We start from the raw sequence: 20,466 nt of genomic DNA on the forward strand, positions 1-20,466 counted from the left end.
ATTCCGCTCTCACTCCAGGCTCCGCCCCCCGTAAAATGCTTTATTTAAAGGGACACTGTACCCAATTTTTTTCTTTTGTAATTCAGAAAGAGCATGCAATTTTAAGCAACTTTCTAATTTACTCCTATTATCAATTTTTCTTTGTTCTCTTGCTATCATTATTTGAAAAAGAAGGCATCTAAGCTTTTGTTTGGTTTCAGTACTCTGGGCAGCACTTTTTTATTGGTGGATGAATTTATCCACCAATCAGCAAGGACAACCCAGGTTGTTCACCAAAAATGGGCCGGCATCTAAACTTACATTCTTGCATTTCAAATAGATACCAAGAGAATGAAGAAAATTTGATAATAGGAGTAAATTAGAAAGTTGCTTACAATTTCATGCTCAATCTGAATCACGAAAGAAAATTTTTGGGTACAGTGTCCCGTTAACAGATTATTTTCAAAATGGTAAACAACTTATTTATACGCTAGTAAACCTGTTTTCAGAAGAAAAGTATCTATGCTATTTTGAAACAAATTCATACTGTATTTCATACGTTCCTCCAGCAGTAGACCTGGCAGGCTAGCATACTGGATGGGCCGATTCCTGTTTGGGAACAGCCGGGATTTTGAGTAACGAGCTCACATGTGGAACATACTGGCTTGTAGATGTGTTTGAGAGAGCTCTGTTCTTCCCAAAGCCACATTTACAAAATCTACAGTAAGCCAAAGCAAACATATATACCAGTCACTCTTAGCAATAGTAGAAAAATAATTATACAGGAACCTGTCTCATATTATTTTACTTTAAAGGAACATTAAACACTAAATAAATTCTAAATAATATGATATATTGAAAGCAAAGATTAGCCTGATAGTATATTTTTTTAAAGTTATATTAGTTGTGTAAATATGAGAGGGGAAAAAATGTAAATTTTAGTCTCCATAACGCAGTGAGCGCTGCCATGTTGTAACCTAGGTCTCCTTCTCTGCTGTGGCCAATCAGGGACAGCTATAAAGAATCACAACCAGTGACTGTGTGGAATATAGCAGTGCTAAATCTGGAGTCTGCTCTTAATTTAAAGAAATAAGCTTACAGTAAAAAGTAACAAAATAAGCAATGAAAATATATTGCAAAATTGTTTTATAATTAAAGTTGTTATATAATTAAACATGTTATATTACAATATAAAAGTGTTCAATGTCCACAAAAGAAGAACTTCTTTATCATTTTTGGCAATGAGATTATATAAGTAAAACTACTCTGCATGTAATTTTGAAATTAAACTTAATTTTAAATTAGGCAGTTACATTAAAGCACTAGCTCAATTAGAATACAGAGTGCAGCCAGAGCACAGCGCTGTTTGAAGAGAACAGCCTGATGTAGAGCAGCAAAAGCACTAACAGTTCCTGTAGTGTCCCATTCTTCTAAGATGACATCTTAGGTCGCAGAATGTTCTGCCCTGGGGCCAATGTCCTTTTAAACTAAACCAACACACTAATAAAAAAAAAAAATTGCTAGCAAAGAAATAAGCTAACATACCTAAAAGCGCTAAATAAATGAATATATATATATATATATATATATATATATATATATATATATATATATATATATATATATATATATATATATATATAGCAATGTAGAAAAGAAGCACTCACTGAACTTTCTCCAACAGTGACAAAAGTTTAATTACGTTTTAGTGACGTTTCGGGACAGCAACAGTCCCTTCCTCTGACCAATTAACAATGTGTAAAAACAGCCTTTAAATAGGCTCCAGATAACACTCCCCACAAGATTGACCAATCACGGCCAAATATTGAACACACCCCTCATTGTGACCATTGACATTGTGTCAATCTTGTGGGGAGTGTTATCTGGAGCCTATTTAAAGGCTGTTTTTACACATTGTTAATTGGTCAGAGGAAGGGACTGTTGCTGTCCCGAAACGTCACTAAAACTTCATTAAACTTGTTGGAGAAAGTCCAGTGAGTGCTTCTTTTCTACATTGCTACAAATAACCTTCATAGCACCCTGACAAGCTGCAAGTGTTGGTGAGAGTGCATTTACACCAATTCTCTGATATATATATATATATATATATATATATATATATATATATATATATATATATATATATATATATATATATATATATATAAAAGAGTTCTCATTCTTTCTAAAGGCTTATATTTATATGCAAGTTAAATTGTCTCTTTGAGAGATTTCTTACAGCTGAAAATGCAGGTTCTTTTGTGTTATCTGTATAAGAATATTAGGCAAAAACAGAAACTCTACATTTGGGAGTTTTTCTGAAAATTATAGCCATTCTGAATAAACTCAATTCAAAAACTATTTCTTTCCATTAAATGACCATTAAATATACTAGAATTACATGATTAACAAGTGCATAATAAAATGACAATACAATAACACTCTGAAGTTCAAATAAGAAGTAGTTTATTTGTCTGATAAATGTATTTTCCCCACATTTTCTGGCCCCCTGTATCATGTGACAGCCATCATCCAATCACAGACTAGTATATGTACACACTGTGAACTTGCGCACATGCTCAGTAGGAACTTTGCCTCAGAAAATGTGAATATAAAAAGATTGTGCGCATTTTGATAATAGAAATGAATTGGAAAGTCTCTTAAAACTGCATTCTCTATCTGAATCATGACTTTAGTGTCCCTTTAATGAGCACACTTGCACTACAGTTTGTCAACTGATTTGTCCAACATCTGTGAGAACCCTATATACTAATAATATTAATAGTTTGGGGGGTTTTTAAACATGAAAAAAGTTGATTCTTGGGGGTAGATTTATGAAGCAGCGATCGGGATGATTGATACCCCTTGCTAGTGGCTGATTGGGCACAAATGTGAAGGGGGCTGCATTTCACAAGCATTTCACAAGAAATGCTTGTGCAGTGTTAACTGCCGACAGCGTATGCTGTCGGCATTTAACGATGTCGGGATCAGGATGATTGCACCCCCTGCTAGCGGCCGATTGGGCGCAAATGTGCAGGGGGCTGCATTGCACAAGCAATTCACAAGAAATGCTTGTGCAATGTTAAATGCCGACAGCGTATGCTGTCGGCATTTAGCAATGTCGGGCAGACATGATCCGCTACAGCGGATCATATCCGCCCGACATTTGATAAATCTACCCCTTGATTTGTAGTTAATAATTACTATTGTTCTCCAAACGTAGCTGCCGATAAACCAATTAATACTGTATAAAATGCCTGGGCAGATATGGTGGTACTAGGTGATGTAAAAAGGAGTAGGATGTTTAAAGAGATAGTACACTCTAAAATCCCTTAATGTATTTCTAATGAGTTGTTTTAACAGCTGCAGCATATAGATTGTATGAGAAATTATATTTTCAGGTTTATTTGTGTTTTGTGCTTTGAAATCACAGCCTATTGAAATGGGTTGAGCTTGCAGGCCAAATGAGATCTCATTATGTTATCCCTTAGTGGCAGGTGACAAAAACAAAAGCATTGCGAGATATTTTATATCAAACTTGGATTTAGCAGCTCTCCGCTCCAGGATCTTCTGAGCAGGTCTTGGATTTTAAAAGCGCTTCAAAGACAGCGCGCCCGATCGAACCATTAAAATCAATGTAGCTCGCTCCCACTACCAAACCAGAGCGGGAGCGAGCTACAATTATTTCAATGGCGCGATCGGGCGCGCTGTGATTAGACAGTGCACCCGGGAAGTGCTTTTAAAATACAAGACCCACTCAGAAGATCCTAGAGTGGAGAGCTGCTAAATCCAAGTTTGATATAAAATATCTCGCAAAGCTTTTGTTTTTGCCACCTGCCACTAAGATAATGTTATATAATGCTGCACTATGTGCACCATTATATAACATTATTTTATAAGTTTACTGTCCCTTTAAGAAATCAAGGAGATGTAAACACAAATCTTCTTTTAGCCATAATAAAGCCTCTGTGCATGAAGGTATCAACTTTACTAGATTGCTTTTAAGATTATTCTTGGCAGTCCTTGTTCCTTTTAAAATCCTGCAAATGATTACATTTTGAATCAAAAGGAAAAAAAAATACAAATTTCAACTGAATCTAAAGCACTAATATACAAACAAAATGACTATATGACTCAGCTACGTTCCTTTCCAATGACAGAATACAAGAAGTATGCTTGCGTCAAAAAAAACAAAACAAAACTTGGCTTCTTCTCTAAAAGGAAAATATAGGGATGTTATTCATTATCGATTCCTAATGTCTTCCAGAAAACCAAATGTACAAATAAGTGACACATTTGAAAAGTAGATAAAAAAAAACAAAGAAACATGAAACGGATTAGCAAGGCCATAATCATGAACAACTTGTAAATTATGGTTTCCAAGATTACAATGGAAATAAATGCATGGACTGAATTAATACTTTTAATGTAGAAAAATGTGAATATGCAAAGAGATAGTTTCCAATACAAGCTCAAAATAACTCCAAAAACCTTTTTTTCAACCCTTAAAAAGAACAGTAAAGTTTTATGTTTTGGATAGAACATTTTAATTTACTTCCGTTTTCTAGTTTGCTTTGTTCTCTTGGTATCCATATTTTTTTTAGAAGCATACCTAGGTAGGCTCTGGAGCAGAAATGCACTACTGGGAGCTAGCTGGTGATTAGTGGCTGCACATATATAAGCCTTGCACAAGTGGCTCACCTGATGTGTGTAGCTAGCTCCCAGTAGTGCATTGTTGCTCCTTCAACAAATGATACCAAAAGAATTAAGCAAATATTTTGATAATAGAAGTAAATTGGAAAGTTGTTTAATATTGTACACTCTATCTGCATCACCATGAAAGAAACATTTTGGGTTTCATATCTTTTTAACTGCTGAGCCATTTCCAACCTGTATACTGAGCTGTTTTGGAGTTTTTAGATGTTGCATCCATTTAACCCTTGCATACATTTTTCAGTGAGAAACCCATACATATTATATTAAATGATCAACTGGGGGCTTTATCCCATAAAATGTAATTAGCTCAGGTGATACAGCATCTGATTGGCTGCGCCATTTCCTTGTACCTTCTATTTATTTGATTTTGTTATATAATATATTCATGGAAAAATTAAATATGTGATGCTTTTTTATATATCCTGTTTTTTATAAACTTTATGCATCAATTTCATTAATTATAATTAGTATTTTAAAGTTTTATGTTTTCCAAGGTCAACACCTTTATATGCAACAGATTTAGATTTCAGAAAATACACAACCATTGACAGTTTCACTTTTAATAGCTTGTTTATTGCTACAATACTGTGCAGGGTCTAAGAAGTCCTAGAGGTAGATTTAATAATAGTCAAGCGGACATGATTTGCTGTATCAAGCAAAAAAACGTGCACAACCACAATAAAACCCTTTTTGCTCAAGTGTTACTGTTAACGCTCCACTTGTAATCTGGCCCTCAATTAATAATCTATACTATAATTGCGTTTGTAATGTCCGTCGCCGTCGGCAGTTGCGCACGCATCCTCAATGTAATGTTGGCAGCACGAGGACAAAAGAATTCACCTGGATGCAGCGAAAGGCAAACAGAGCATTACAAAAGCAACAACTAATCGCCCACATTATTATTATTATTAAAAAAAAACTAACCGCCTGCATCAAGTATTAAAAAAAACAAAAAAAACGCCTGCATCAAGTATTTAAAAAAAAAAACACCGCCCGCATGAAATATATATAAAAAAAACAAACATCCTACACGAAGTATTAACTCCTAAACATCAAAACCACCACATTGCTATATACCTAATTTCCCTATTAACCGCTAAACCGCAAAAACCTCTACATCACAATAAACCTATTTTCCCTATTAACTCTTAAACCGCAAAACCCCACATTGCAATAAACCTATTTACCTTATTAACCCCTAAACTGCAAAACTCCCACATCGCAATAAACCTAATTAACTTATTAACTCTTTAAACCGCCAAAAACCAAAACGCAAATAACTATGTAAATAATTAAGTACCCTAACCTAACAACCCCTAACCTAACACCTCATTAAATAAACCCAAATTACCTAAACTAATACTTTCTAAAGCTACAAAAAATAAAAATAACTAAGTTTACAAAAAATATAAAAGGCTAATATTATAGAAAATAAAAAATCTAATTACCAAATTTAATAAAATTAAACCTAATCCCTGTGAAAATAAAAAAGACCCCCACAAAATAAAAACACCCCCTACTCTAGAGATTAAACTACCAGTAGCCCTTAAAAGGGCTTTTTGCAGGGTATTGCCCCAATCAGCTCTTTTTAAAAAAAAATACAAAGTCCCACCTAACATTAAACCTCCCACCCCCCAAAATAAAAGAACCTAACACTAAAAAACCTAAACTACCCATTGCCCTGAAAAGAGCATTTGTTTGGGCATTGCCCTTAAAAGGGCATTTAGCTCTTTTACTGCCCATCCCTAATCTAAATAAAACAAATCCCCCCAAAAAAAACCTTAAAAAGTCTAGCGGAGAAGGTCCTGTTCCAGGCGGTGAAGTCTTCTTCCAAGTGCAACCTCTTCTTCTTCCAGGAACATCCTGGGCGGAGATAAAGACTGAAGACTGCGGAGCCATGTAGCATGGAGGATCCTCTTCGTACAATCTCCGCCGTACACTGAATAGTGAATTCAAGGTACGCGATTAAAGATGGCATCCCTTGAATTTCTATTGGCTGATTTGATTTTTCCAATTCAAATCAGCCAATAGGATGAAAGCTACTCAAATCCTATTGGCTGTTTAAATCAGCCAATAGGATGAGAGCAAGTGAAATTCTATTGGCTGATTTCAATAGCCAATATAATTTCACTTGCTCTCATCCTATTGGCGGATTTGAACAGTTCCCGGGTCGCCGGTCTTCAGCTTTGTGGTCTTCAGTCTTCAGATCCGCTCTGCGCAGGATGTTCCTGCAAGAAGAAGAGGTTGCGCTTGGAAGAAGACTTCACCGCCTGGAACAGGACCTTCTCCACCGGACTTCAGGAACTGTGAGTACTAACCTGGGGGTTAGACTTAGGATTTTTTAAGGGTTTTTTGAGGGGGTTTGTTTTATTTAGATTAGGGATGGGCTGTAAAAGAGCTAAATGCCCTTTTAAGGGCAATGCCAAAAAACAAATGCCCTTTTCAGGGCAATGGGTAGTTTAGGTTTTTTAGTGTTAGGTTCTTTTATTTTGGGGGGTGGGGGGGGTTTAATGTTAGGTGGGACTTTGTATATTTTTTGTAAAAGAGCTGATTATCTTGGGGCAATGTCCTGCAAAAAGCCCTTTTAAGGGCTACTGGTAGTTTATTCTTAGAGTAGGGGGTGTTTTTATTTTGAGGGATATTTTTTATTTTCATAGGTATTAGGTTTAATTTTGTTAAATTTGGTAATTTGATTTTTTATTTTCTGTAATTGTTAGCCTTTTTTTATTTTTTGTAAACTTAATTTGTTTTTATTTTTTGTAACTTTAGAATGTATTAGTTTAGGTAATTTAGGTTTATTTAATGGGGTGTTAGGTTAGGGGTTGTTAGGTTAGGGGGTGTTAGGTTAGGGTACTTAGTTATATAAAATAGGTTGTTTCTACATCTGTAGTTTAAAAAATAATTAGACTGCCCTCTGGGCAGGCTTATCGACTAGTTAATTTATAAAAAGAAAATATCTAGGTAGGCTCTATCATTTTATAGAAATTGATTTTCTGATTTAAAAATTCATTTGTTTATATTTTTTGCACAGTATAATACACACTCTAAATGGACTTTTACCAATACATATCTGTGTTTTGTTTCTATGTAAAGTATTCTGGAATGCATTTTTCTCGCAGCAGAATTCAATGACATTTCATAAGAACCATGTAGAATAAGCTTCATCACTGAGGTTCTCAAATCAACATGGATAAACTACTTAATGAAAACCACATTGTAATCCCCCCCCCCCCATTTTATGTATAAAGTTTGGCCTCCCACAACGTTGTTGTCAAGTAAAACTCTTAGATTTATCCCAAACAATTACTAACAGTCCTTTACTCCTAAATCTGCTTTTAAATAGGTTTAAACAATTTCCCACCAGAACTAACAGCAGTCTTTTCTTTAATTTCATTCTTAATGTATATTTGCTATGTAAACGTATAGTTGTTATATTGTTCTGACATAAATTCTATGATTAGAAATTAAAGGGACATTGAAGAATGTGAGATTGTAATTTTAACCCCTTAACGACCGATGACGTACAGGGTATGTCCTACAAAAAAAAGATTGTTAATGACCAAGGGCGTAGCCTAGACGTCCTCGGGTAATCTGAGCGCTGGAAATGATAGAGATCGCTTTCAGCCACTCTAATAGTATTGCAGAGATGCCTCGATGTTGAGACATCCTGCAATACTGTTCCCGACTGCCGGGCCCCGGAATGATCACTCCCCACGAGTGATCACTTCCGGTTTCGCTCCACGTGCAGCCCAACAGTCTAGCAGAGCATCGGAAGCGATCGGACAGGCTTCCGATGCTCTGCTTGGGTGCTGAGTGCCTCGGTGTGTAGAGGCACTCAGTATCTATTAAAATATAACAATTTAAATTAAAAAAAATGGTTTTTTTTAAATATTATAAGCCCCATATAGCCCCCCTCCCCCACGAGGCTTTAAAGATGGCGATGCCCAGTGCTTCATGGGGCTTCTGGGGGTGTCCCTAGTCTGCCTCATCATAGGGGCAGGCTAGGGTCATCCAATCTGAGCTTGCTCTATAATTTCTTTTTTAATAATAAAATATCTCATTTGTCTGATCATGTCAATATTTGTAAATATTAACTCTGATCAGTGTGGATCTCCCTCCCTCTCCTCACTTTTTTGTGGGAGAGAGAGATCTGTGTTTAGGAGAGAGAGATTTACCTAACATATTTGTTAAAAATTGTGAGACCCAAAAGTTCTTTTCAGAGCCATTAACCCCTAGCTTGCCAGTGATCACTATAAATCACTGGCAGTTGCACATCTGCACTTTTTTACTGGGTTCATATTTATTTTGTAACTTTTTTGTGAGACCCAAAGGCCCTTTTCAGAGCCATTTAGTTAATTTAGTTATTTTAAATTTAAATTTTGTGTTGATTTTTTTTTTTTAGTAATTTTGTTTTCTGTGACGGATAAAATAAATAATGTCACAGAGAATATATAGTGCTGAGGAGGCATATGCCATCCTTGCATCAGAGTCAGGCACCTTTATGTCTGACTCAGACCCCAATTTTGACCCTGTCATATGCTCAGATACATCATTAGATACAGTCTCAACTGATAGTGATGTATCTTTGGCTGCTAGCCCCCCTGCCAGAAGAGACGTGTTGCTGCCATTGCCGCTGAAGAGTGGGTAACGCCTCATCACCAGAGGCCAGATATCCCACCCTTCATAGCAAATCCTGGCATCAATATGGATGTTGCAGGATTTAGCCCCCAACAGTTTCTGGAGGTGTTTCTGGGCGATGATGTATTGGGGAACATTGTCGCCCAAACTAATTTATATGCCTATCAGTTCTGTGCTGCAAAGCCTGACTCATACTTGGCAAAGCCGCAATGGACCCCCATCGATGTGCCAGAATTTAAAAAAATCTGGGCATTGACTATGCTGATGGGCATCATAAAGAAACCCTCATTTCGCTCCTACTGGAGCAGTAGCCCCATCTGCTCTACCCCCAATTTTTCCCAGTGTATGTTGAGGAAGAGTTATGAAATGATTCTACATTTCATGCACTTCAGCGACACAGCCTGTGACCCCCTAGGGAGCATCCCCAATTTGACAAGCTGCATAAAATCCGCTCCCTGATTACCCACTTTGCTGCCAGGTTTGCAGAGGCTTATACACCTGGAAGAAATATATGCATGGATGAATCCCTGATGAAGTGTAAGGGAAGGCTGGGATTCAAGCAGTATATTCCTTTTAAGTGCTCCAGGTATGGGATAAAGGTGTATAAGCTCTCTGAGAGCGAGACTGGGAATACTCAGGCCTTCCGGGTGTATGAGGGAAAGGATAGCCACCTTGACCCTCCAGGTTGCCCAGGACATATGGGAACCACTGGCAAGATTGTCTGGGACCTGATATTACCCTTGATGAACAAAGGGTACCACTTGTATTTGTTTATATACAAGTTTCCTTTTGTTCAAGCTACTGTATTGCTTTGATACAGTAGCTTGCGGTACAATTAAAAAGAACCGCACAGGTTTCCCAGGACAACTTGCACGCACCCGGCTACGAAGGGGGGAGACCTCAGCTCTGCACCAAGAGGAGCTGTTGGCAGTTAAGTACAGAGACAAGAAGGATGTATACCTTCTTACCACCATCCACACAGAGAGGACTGCGGAGGTCTCTGTACGTGGCAGAGCTGAGAGCATAATGAAGCCAGTGTGCATCAAGGCTTATAACCGGCATATGGGTGGGTTTGATCTGGCAGCCCTACCTAATTATGCGGAAGACAAGGGCCTGGTACAAAAAGGTTGCAATTTACTTAATGCAGATTGCAACCCACAACGACTTTTTGTTGTTCAAAAAAGTAAACCCCGGATTGAAACAGACTTTTTTACAGTTTCAGTTCCAGATCATTTTGGGGATTTTGTACCAAGAGGCACCTGCTCCTCGAGCGGTGATGGGAGAGAGTCTGTACCAAGAGGGGGCAGACAAAGGACACCATATATTAATCTCCTGATTGCCCTGGACAGCCTGGACTCTGCATTGGGGACTGCTTCAAGCGGTATCATACAATGGTCCATTTTTTTTTAATTTTACTGTGCCAGATTTTACATTTCACTACTCTATTTTTTATAAGTTCTAAAATTGGTGCTGTATTTTGCCAAAACCTCCGTCAAACCTATGCATGGGGGCATGGGTGTACTCAGGGGGCCTTGCAGAAAACAATCTGGAGTGTTTTTTTGCAATAACTCTCCTAAATCATAGTAAAAAAGCAATGTGTGTGTAAAAAATGAAAATTGAGAAATTACCACCATACATTTTGACCAATTTTTTGGCTAAAACAGTTGCATCAAAGCACACCATATACAATACCTTGGAGTGTCAACATTTAAAATATATACACTTTCATGGCAGTAAATAAAACTAGGGTATGTGATAGGCCCCAAACTAAAGATAGGCCTATCAGAATATATACTCTCATTTTTAACTAAAATTACAAGTAAAAAATTTGTAACAGAACCTTCTCAAAATTCTGGCAAACCTATGCATAGGGGGGGGGGGCATATTTGTACTCAGGAGGTCTTGCAGAAAACAACCTGGAGAGTATTTTTGCAATAACTTACAACAGGCTCGCCCAAATCATAGTCATAAAGCAATGTTTGTGTAAAAATGAAAATTGAATAATTATCACCATACACTTCTCCATTTGTTTTGGCTTAAAAGGGTTGCATCAAAGGAAACCATATACAATACCTTGGGGTGTCAACATTTCAAATATATACACTTTCATGACAATAAATAAAACTGGGGTATGTGATAGGCCCCAAACTAAAGATAGGCCTATCAGAAGAAATACTTTCACTTTTAACTAAAAATACAATAAATATAAAGTCATAAAATTGTAACAGAACCTTCCCGAAATCCTGGCAAACCTATGCATGGGGTCATAGGTGTACTCGAGAGTTCTTGCAGAAAACAACCTGAAGTGTTTTCTTGCAATAACTTACTAAGGGTGTTTTTTGGCAGTAACACATAACAGGAATTGAGAATCCATGCCTAAAGTACAATGTGTGTGAAAAATAACACAAAAAAAAGACTTCCCAAAAGTTTGACAAAGACTGGTGGTTGAATTAATGCATGGAAAATGTTTAAATACCAGCATTTCAAATACTCTAGGGTGTCTACTTTCAAAAATATATGGTTTGATGGGGTAAATTACATTGGCCAGTTTCAGAAATGTCCCAAATAGGACATGGGTGCATGATGACAGATGTGAAAATTCCAACTGGAATGCGCCCTCTAAAAAAACTAAATTTATGCTTACCTGATAAATTGATTTCTTCTATGGTAAGACGAGTCCACGGAATCATCCATTACTTGTGGGATATTATCCTTCCCTACAGGAAGTGGCAAAGAGCACCACAGCAGAGCTGTCTATATAGCTCCTCCCTTAGCTCCACCCCCCAGTCATTCAACCGAAGGTACAGGAAGGAAAACGAGAAACTACAAGGTGCAGAGGTGACAGTTTAAATCAAAAAATATAATCTGTCTTAAAATGACAGGGCGGGCCGTGGACTCGTCTTACCATAGAAGAAATCAATTTATCAGGTAAGCATAAATTTAGTTTTCTTCTATAAAGGTAAGATGAGTCCACGGAATCATCCATTACTTGTGGGATACAATACCAAAGCTACAGGACACGGATGAACGGGAGGGACAAGACAGATGGTTAAACAGAAGGCACCACTGCTTGAAGAACTTTTCTCCCAAAAACAGCCTCCGAAGAAGCAAAGGTATCAAATTTGTAAAATTTGGAAAAGGTATGAAGCGAAGACCAAGTCGCAGCCTTAAAAATCTGTTCAACAGAAGCATCATTTTTAAAAGCCCATGTGGAAGCCACCGCTCAAGTAGAGTGAGCTGTAATTCTTTCAGGAGGCTGGTGTCCAGCAGTCTCCTATGCCAAACGGATGATGCTTTTTAGCCAAAAGGCAAGAGAGGTAGCCGTAGTTTTTTGACCTCTACGTTTTCCAAAATAGACAACAAACAAAGAAGATGTTTGACGAAAATCTTTGGTCGCTTGCAAGTAAAACTTTAAAGCACGAACCACGTCCAAGTTGTGCAATAGACGCTCCTTCTTAGAGGAAGGATTAGGACACAGAGAAGGAACAACAATTTCCTGATTAATATTCTTATTAGAAACAACCTTAGGAAGGAATCCAGGTTTGGTACGCAGAACCATCTTATCAGCATGGAAAACAAGATAAGGCGAGTCGCATTGTAATGCAGATAGTTCAGAAACTCTTCGAGCCGAAGAGATAGCAACTAAAAAACATAATTTATGCTTACCTGATAAATTTATTTCTCTTGTGGTGTATCCAGTCCACGGATCATCCATTACTTGTGGGATATTCTCATTCCCAACAGGAAGTTGCAAGAGGACACCCACAACAGAGCTGTCTATATAGCTCCTCCCCTCACTGCCATACCCAGTCATTCTCTTGCAACTTTCAACAAGCATGGAGGTAGTAAGAGATAAGTGGTGAAATGTAGCTGTTATTTTGCTTCAATCAAGAGTTTATTATTTTTAAATAGTACCGGAGTTGTGCTATTTTGTTCCAGGCAGGAAAAAAGAAGAATCTGCCTGGGATTTCTATGATCTTAGCAGGTTGTAACTAAGATCCATTGCTGTTCTTACACATGTCTGAAGAGAGAGATAACTTCAACGTGGGAATGGCGTGCAGGTTATCCTGCTATGAACTAAAAACAGAACTTTCCAAGATAGAAGCTTAATATCTATGGAATGCATAGGTTCAAACGGAACCTCTTGAAGAACTTTAAGAACTAAATTCAAACTCCATGGCGGAGCAACAGGTTTAAACACAGGCTTGATTCTAACTAAAGCCTGACAGAACTACTGATTGTCTGGAACATCTGCCAGACGTTTGTGCAGTAGAATTGATAAAGCAGATATCTGTCCCTTTAAGGAACTAGCTGATAGCCCCTTCTCCAATCCTTCTTGGAGAAAGGACAAAATCCTAGGAATCCTGATCTTACTCCATGAGTAGCCTTTGGATTCGCACCAATAAAGATATTTACGCCATATCTTATGATAAATTTTCCTAGTGACAGGCTTCTGAGCCTGAATCAAGGTATCTATGACCGACTCAGAGAATCCCCGCTTGGATAAAATCAAGCGTTCAATCTCCAGGCAGTCAGCCGCAGAGAAACTAGATTTGGATGGTGGAAGGGACCTTGAATCAAAAGGTCCTGTCTCAGTGGCAGATTCGATGGTGGAAAAGATGACATCTCCACCAGGTCTGCATACCAAGTCCTGCGTGGCCGTGCAGGTGCTATCAAAATCACTGAAGCTCTCTCCTGTTTGATTCTGGCAATTAAACGAGGAAGGAGAGGAAATGGTGGAAACACATAAGTCAGGTTGAACGACCAGGGTACTGCTAGAGCAGCTATCAGTACTGCTTGAGGATCCCTTGATCTGGACCCGTAACAAGGAAGTTTGGCGTTCTGACGAGACGCCATCAGATCCAATTCCGGTGTGCCCCATTGATGAATCAATTGTGCAAACACCTCCAGATGGAGTTCCCACTCCCCCGGATGAAAAGTCTGACGACTTAGAAAATCCGCTTCCCAGTTCTCCGATCCTGGGATATAGATTGCTGACAGATGGCAAGAGAGAGTCTCTGCCCATCGAATTATGTTGGTAACCTCTATCATCGCTAGAGAACTCTTTGTTCCTCCCTGATGATTGATATATGCTACAGTCGTGATATTGTCCGACTGGAATCTTATGAATCTGGCCGAAGCCAGCTGAGGCCACGCCTGAAGTGCGTTGAATATCGCTCTCAGTTCTAGAATATTGATCGGGAGGAGAACCTCCTCCTGAGTCCACACACCCTGTGCTTTCAGGGAGTTCCAGACTGCACCCCAGCCCAATAGGCTGGCGTCCGTCGTCACTATGACCCATGCTGGCCTGCGGAAACCCATTCCCTGGGACAGATGATCCTGTGACAACCACCAAAGAAGACAGTCTTTGGTCTCTTGATCCAGATTTATCTGAGGAGATAAATCCGCATAATCCCCATTCCACTGTTTGAGCATGCATAGTTGCAGTGGCCTGAGAAGCAAGCGAGCAAACGGAACTATGTCCATTGCCGCTACCATTAGTCCAATTACCTCCATACACTGAGCCACTGACGGCCGAAGAATGGAATGAAGAGCTCGGCAGGTTATTAAAATCTTTGATTTCCTGACCTCCGTCAGAAAAATTTTCATGTCCACTGAATCTATCAGAGTTCCCAGGAATGGAACTCTTGTGAGAGGGATAAGTGAACTCTTTTTTACGTTCACCTTCCACCCGTGAGATCTTAGAAAAGCCAACACGATTCCATCTGCTGCCTGAGAGTAAATAGTACAAATCGGTACCATTTAAAATAACAAACTCTTGCTTGAAGAAATTAAAAACTAATATTTTATCACCTCTTTCACTTTACCCTTCCTAGTACTTAGAGAAGGCAAAGAGAATGACTAGGGGGTGGAGCTAAGGGAGGAGCTATATAGGCAGCTCTGCTGTGGTGTTCTTTGTCACTTCCTGTAGGGAAGGATAATATCCCACAAGTAATGGATGATTCGGTGGACTCGTCTTACCTTTATAGAAGAAATAAGGCCTTTTAGCCCCCTGAGAACCTGACAAACCTATTCGTGGGTGTACTCAGGAGATTTTGCTGAACACATATTGGGGCAGTAACCCTTAATGATCTCAGTAAATGTATTCTTAAATTGCTATTTTGTCAAATCATTTTTTTTTTTCAAACTTTGGCATAGATTGGTGGTGCTACTTGACTTATTGCCCTATAACTTGCAAAAAAAGCAAAAAACATGTAAACATTGGGTATTTCTAAACTCAGGACAAAATTTAGAAACTATTTAGGATGGGTGTTTTTTGGTGGTTGTAGATGTGTAACGGATTTTGGGGATCAAAGTTAGAAAAAGTGTTTTTATTCCATTTTTTTCATCATATTTTATAATTTTTTATAGTAAATTATAAGATATGATGAAAATAATGGTATCTTTAGAATGTCAATTTAATGGCGAGAAAAACGTTATATAATATGTGTGGTTGCTGTGGTCACTAAGGGGTTAAAATGTTTATTATATGTAGTTAAACAACTTTGCAATATATTTTCATTGTTCATTTTGTCTCCTTTTCCTGTAATTTAATTCTGGAAATTGTAAGGTTTAAATTTCATGTTAAATGTGAAAGTGCAGACTCTAGATATTCCTCATAGTCACTGGTTGCACACTTTAGTGTCCCATTTATGTCTCTAATTAGCTTCAGCAGAGAAGGAAACCTGAGTTACAACATGGCATCACCTATCGCTTTATGGACACTAAAACTTTACAATATTTAAACAGCTAATATTATTATAAAAAAAGAGCAGTAACACACTACTGGGAGCTAGCTGGTGATTGGTAGCTACACACATATGACTCTTGTCGTTGGCTTACCACATGTGTTCAGCTAGCTCCCAGGAGAGCACTGCTGTGCTAAAGCTGACATTATGTGGTTAGTCCCTTTTGCAGTTATCTTCAAGCAACAGTCAATATTAAAATGCTCTAACACTTTACACCATTTTCTTTTTCACTTTTATATCCCTTTAAGTCAAATTGGCCAGAGACAAATTCATTAACCTCAGTCATTCTCATCCGTTCTTCATTGTTACAGCGCTCAAGTGAGAATGTCAGCATTTTTAAATGAGCACAATCTATTAATTTTAAAATCTTTTGAAACACACACACACACATATATGTAGACTGAATTGTGCAAAAGCCTGCATTTCATGATAGATTTATAGGTTGCAATGCCTAAACAATTAAAAAAAAAGCATTTTTTTTTTTGCAGATCTTCCAATTGGATGGTAAAAGCATATCCCTTTCTGCTTCCAATCGCCTAGATTTAGAGTTCTGTGGCCAAAGGGGTGCGTTAGCTACGCATGCTTTTTTTTGGCCGCACCTTTTAAATACCGCTGGTATTTAGAGTTCACAGAATGGCTGCGTTAGGCTCCAAAAAAGGAGCGTAGAGCATATTTACCGCAACTGCAACTCTCGATACCAGCGGTGCTTACGGACGCGGCCAGCTTAAAAAAACGTGCTTGTGCACGATTCCCCCATAGGAAACAATGGGGCTGTTTGAGCAGAAAAAAAAAAGCAGCGTTCAGCTCCTAACGCGGCCCCATTGTTTCCTATGGGGAAACACTTCCTAAGTCTGCACCTAACACCCTAACATGTACCCCGAGTCTAAACACCCCTAACCTTACACTTATTAACCCCTAATCTGCCGCCCCCGCTATCGCTGACCCCTGCATATTATTATTAACCCCTAATCTGCCGCTCTGTACACCTCCGCAACCTACATTATAGCTATGTACCCCTAATCTGCTGCCCCTAACACCGCCAACCCCTATATTATATTTATTAACCCCTAATCTGCCCCCCACAACGTCGCTGCCAGCTACCTACTATAATTACCCCCTAATCTGCCGACCGCATCTCACCGCTACTATAATAAAGTTATTAACCCCTAATCCGCCTCACTCCCGCCTCACTAACCCTATAAGAAATAGTATTAACCCCTAATCTGCCCTCCCTAACATCGCCGACACCTAACTTCAATTATTAACCCCTAATCTGCCGACCGGATCTCGCCGCTACTATAATAAATGGATTAACCCCTAAAGCTAAGTCTAACCCTAACACCCCCCTAAGTTAAATATAATTTAAATCTAACGAAATAAATTAAATCTTATTAAATAAATTATTCCTATTTAAAGCTAAATACTTACCTGTAATATAAACCCTAATATAGCTACAATATAAAGAATAATTATAGTGTAGCTATTTTAGGATTAATATTTATTTTACAGGCAACTTTGTATTTATTTTAACCAGGTACAATAGCTATTAAATAGTTAAGAACTATTTAATAGCTAAAATAGTTAAAATAATTACAAAATTACCTGTAAAATAAATCCTAACCTAAGTTACAATTAAACCTAACACTACACTATCAATAAACTAATTAAATACAATACCTACAAATAAATACAATTAAATAAACTAACTAAAGTACAAAAAATAAAAAAGAACTAAGTTACAAAAAATAAAAAAATATTTACAAACATTAGAAAAATATTACAACAAGTTTAAACTAATTACACCTACTCTAAGCCCCCTAATAAAATAACAAAGACCCCCAAAATAAAAAAATGCCCTACCCTATTCTAAATTAAAAAAGTTCAAAGCTCTTTACCTTACCAGCCCTGAAAAGGGCCATTTGCGGGGCATGCCCCAAATAATTCAGCTCTTTTGCCTGTAAAAAAAAACATACAATACCCCCCCCCCCAACATTACAACCCACCACCCACATACCCCTAATCTAACCCAAACCCCCCTTAAATAAAGCTAACACTAAGCCCCTGAAGATCTTCCTACCTTATCTTCACCATACCAGGTTCACCGATCCGTCCTCTGAAGTCTTCATCCAAGCCCAAGAGGGGGCTGGCGATCCATAATCCGGCTGAAGTCTTCTATCAAGTGGCGGCTGAAGAGGTCCAGAAGAGGCTCCAAAGTCTTCATCCTATCCGGGAAGAAGAGTAGATCCGGACCGGCAACCATCTTGATCCAAGCGGCATCTTCTATCTTCATCCGATGAAGAACGGCTCCATCTTGAAGACCTCCGACGCGGATCCATCCTCTTCTTCCGACTTCCAAATGAAGAATGAAGGTTCCTTTAAGGGACGTCATCCAAGATGGCGTCCCTCGAATTCGGATTGGCTGATAGGATTCTATCAGCCAATCGGAATTAAGGTAGGAAAATTCAACGTGGAGGCGACGTTGAGGGGGCAGATTAGGGGTTAATAAATATAATATAGGGGTCGGCGGTGTTAGGGGCAGCAGATTAGGGGTACATAGGGATAATGTAGCTTGCGGCGGCGTGCGGACGGCAGATTAGGGGTTAAAAAATTTAATATAGTGGCGGCGATGTGGGGGGGCCTCGGTTTAGGGGTACATAGGTAGTTTATGGGTGTTAGTGTACTTTAGAGCACAGTAGTTAAGAGCTTTATGAACCGGCGTTAGCCCAAAAAGCTCTTAACTACTGACTTTTTTTTGCGGCTGGAGTTTTGTCGTTAGATTTCTAACGCTCACTTCAGCCACGACTCTAAATACCGGCGTTAGGAAGATCCCATTGAAAAGATAGTATACGCAATTGACGTAAGGGGATCTGCGGTATGGAAAAGTCGCGGCTGGAAAGTGAGCGTTAGACCCTTTCCTGACTGACTCTAAATACCGGCGGTAGCCCAAAACCAGCAATAGGAGCCTCCAACGCTGGTTTTCACGGCTACCGCCCAACTCTAAATCTAGCCGAATGTTTCTCTAAAAATGTAGCCAACAACTTCTCCTAAGGATAGTACTTTTTATCAACATATGGCATCAGAGATAAACTCATAACATGTTTGATGTCTCCATTTTTACCATATACAATTTGTATTGTAATACGGTATTTTTTCTTTCATTAGTCTTATATAGTATTTATTTACTGATTTATCACACATATACGTACACAAACCGCACACACACACACAGTACATACAAAGACACACTGGACACACATAAAAGCTACAAACACGCACACAAACCTACACACATGCAGTACAAACAAAAGCATATTATACACAGAAACACGCACAGTTACAGTCATAAATATCTGTATACAACTTTGTTAACTTACCTTCCATAACAGCACTGCCAACAAGAGAAAAATAATAATTCCTACTAGCAAACTAATGGCGATGATCCAACCAACTACGTAACCTCGCGGCTCGAGATTGTGCAACGCCTCGAACACCACCTACAATGTAAAATAGGAGAGATTTTAAGACGTATTTTAATAAAGTTTTTTTCAAAATCAGCACAAACATTAAAGGGACATTAAACACTTTGAGATGGTAATATAAAATGATAAATTGTATATAATAAAACAACTCTGCAATATACTTTCATTATTTTTTTTGTCCTCTTTGCTTGTAATTCCATTCTGAAATTGTGAGCTTTTCAGTTTCTGTTACAAATGGAAGTGCAGAACACTGTTAAATCCAGCACAACCATTGGCTGCACACTCTAGTGACCTATTTATAACGGTCCCTAATTGGCTACAGCAGAGAAGATAACACAAGTTACAACATGGCAGCTCCCAGTGTTTTATAGACACTAAAACTTTACACTTATTTTGTCTCTTTTTAAACAACTAATGAAACTTTAAAAAATACATCTATATGTTAGTCATGGACTAATCTTTTCTTTGAATGCATCATTCTCTCTAGCATGTATTTAGTGTTTAATGTCCCTTTAAGGGCCAGATTATGAGTGGTGCGTTAACAGTTACAAGCGAGCAAAAAGGGGTTTTGTGTATGCTAGAAAGATTACTGCATCCTAAGAGCTCTGGTTAACTGTTTTGCAAAATAAATGTCTCAAAACACATAAAAAATAGATTACAAAGTACACTTACACTCATAATAACACTATCTAATAAAAATGATTTATTAAAAACATTGCACAAAAAAGTTATAAGGGCTCAAAGATATGAGGTCTCAGGTGTTAGAAAAAACAAAAGGTAGGCAAAGGTCTTTAACGCTGAGATACATACATATACATGTCTAAAGATGTGTGTGTGTGTATATACTATGTGTACATATGTATTTATATGTGTATCTATGTATTTACTTACATATATACACATAT

General features: G+C 38.2%; 1 protein-coding gene across 1 annotated transcript in view; it reads right to left on the reverse strand.

Moving 5' to 3' along the window:
• The window catches only part of ITGA9 (integrin subunit alpha 9), an 838,607-nt gene that overhangs the window by 17,676 nt on the left and 800,465 nt on the right, over positions 1–20,466 (reverse strand). The window contains exon 27 of the mRNA XM_053714443.1: positions 19,457–19,576. Within this exon, the coding sequence (XP_053570418.1) occupies positions 19,457–19,576 (120 nt within the window). The remainder of the gene's footprint in view (positions 1–19,456; positions 19,577–20,466) is intronic.

Source organism: Bombina bombina, chromosome 5 (assembly GCF_027579735.1).
Source record: "Bombina bombina isolate aBomBom1 chromosome 5, aBomBom1.pri, whole genome shotgun sequence".
Classification (NCBI taxonomy): Eukaryota; Metazoa; Chordata; class Amphibia; order Anura; family Bombinatoridae; genus Bombina; species Bombina bombina.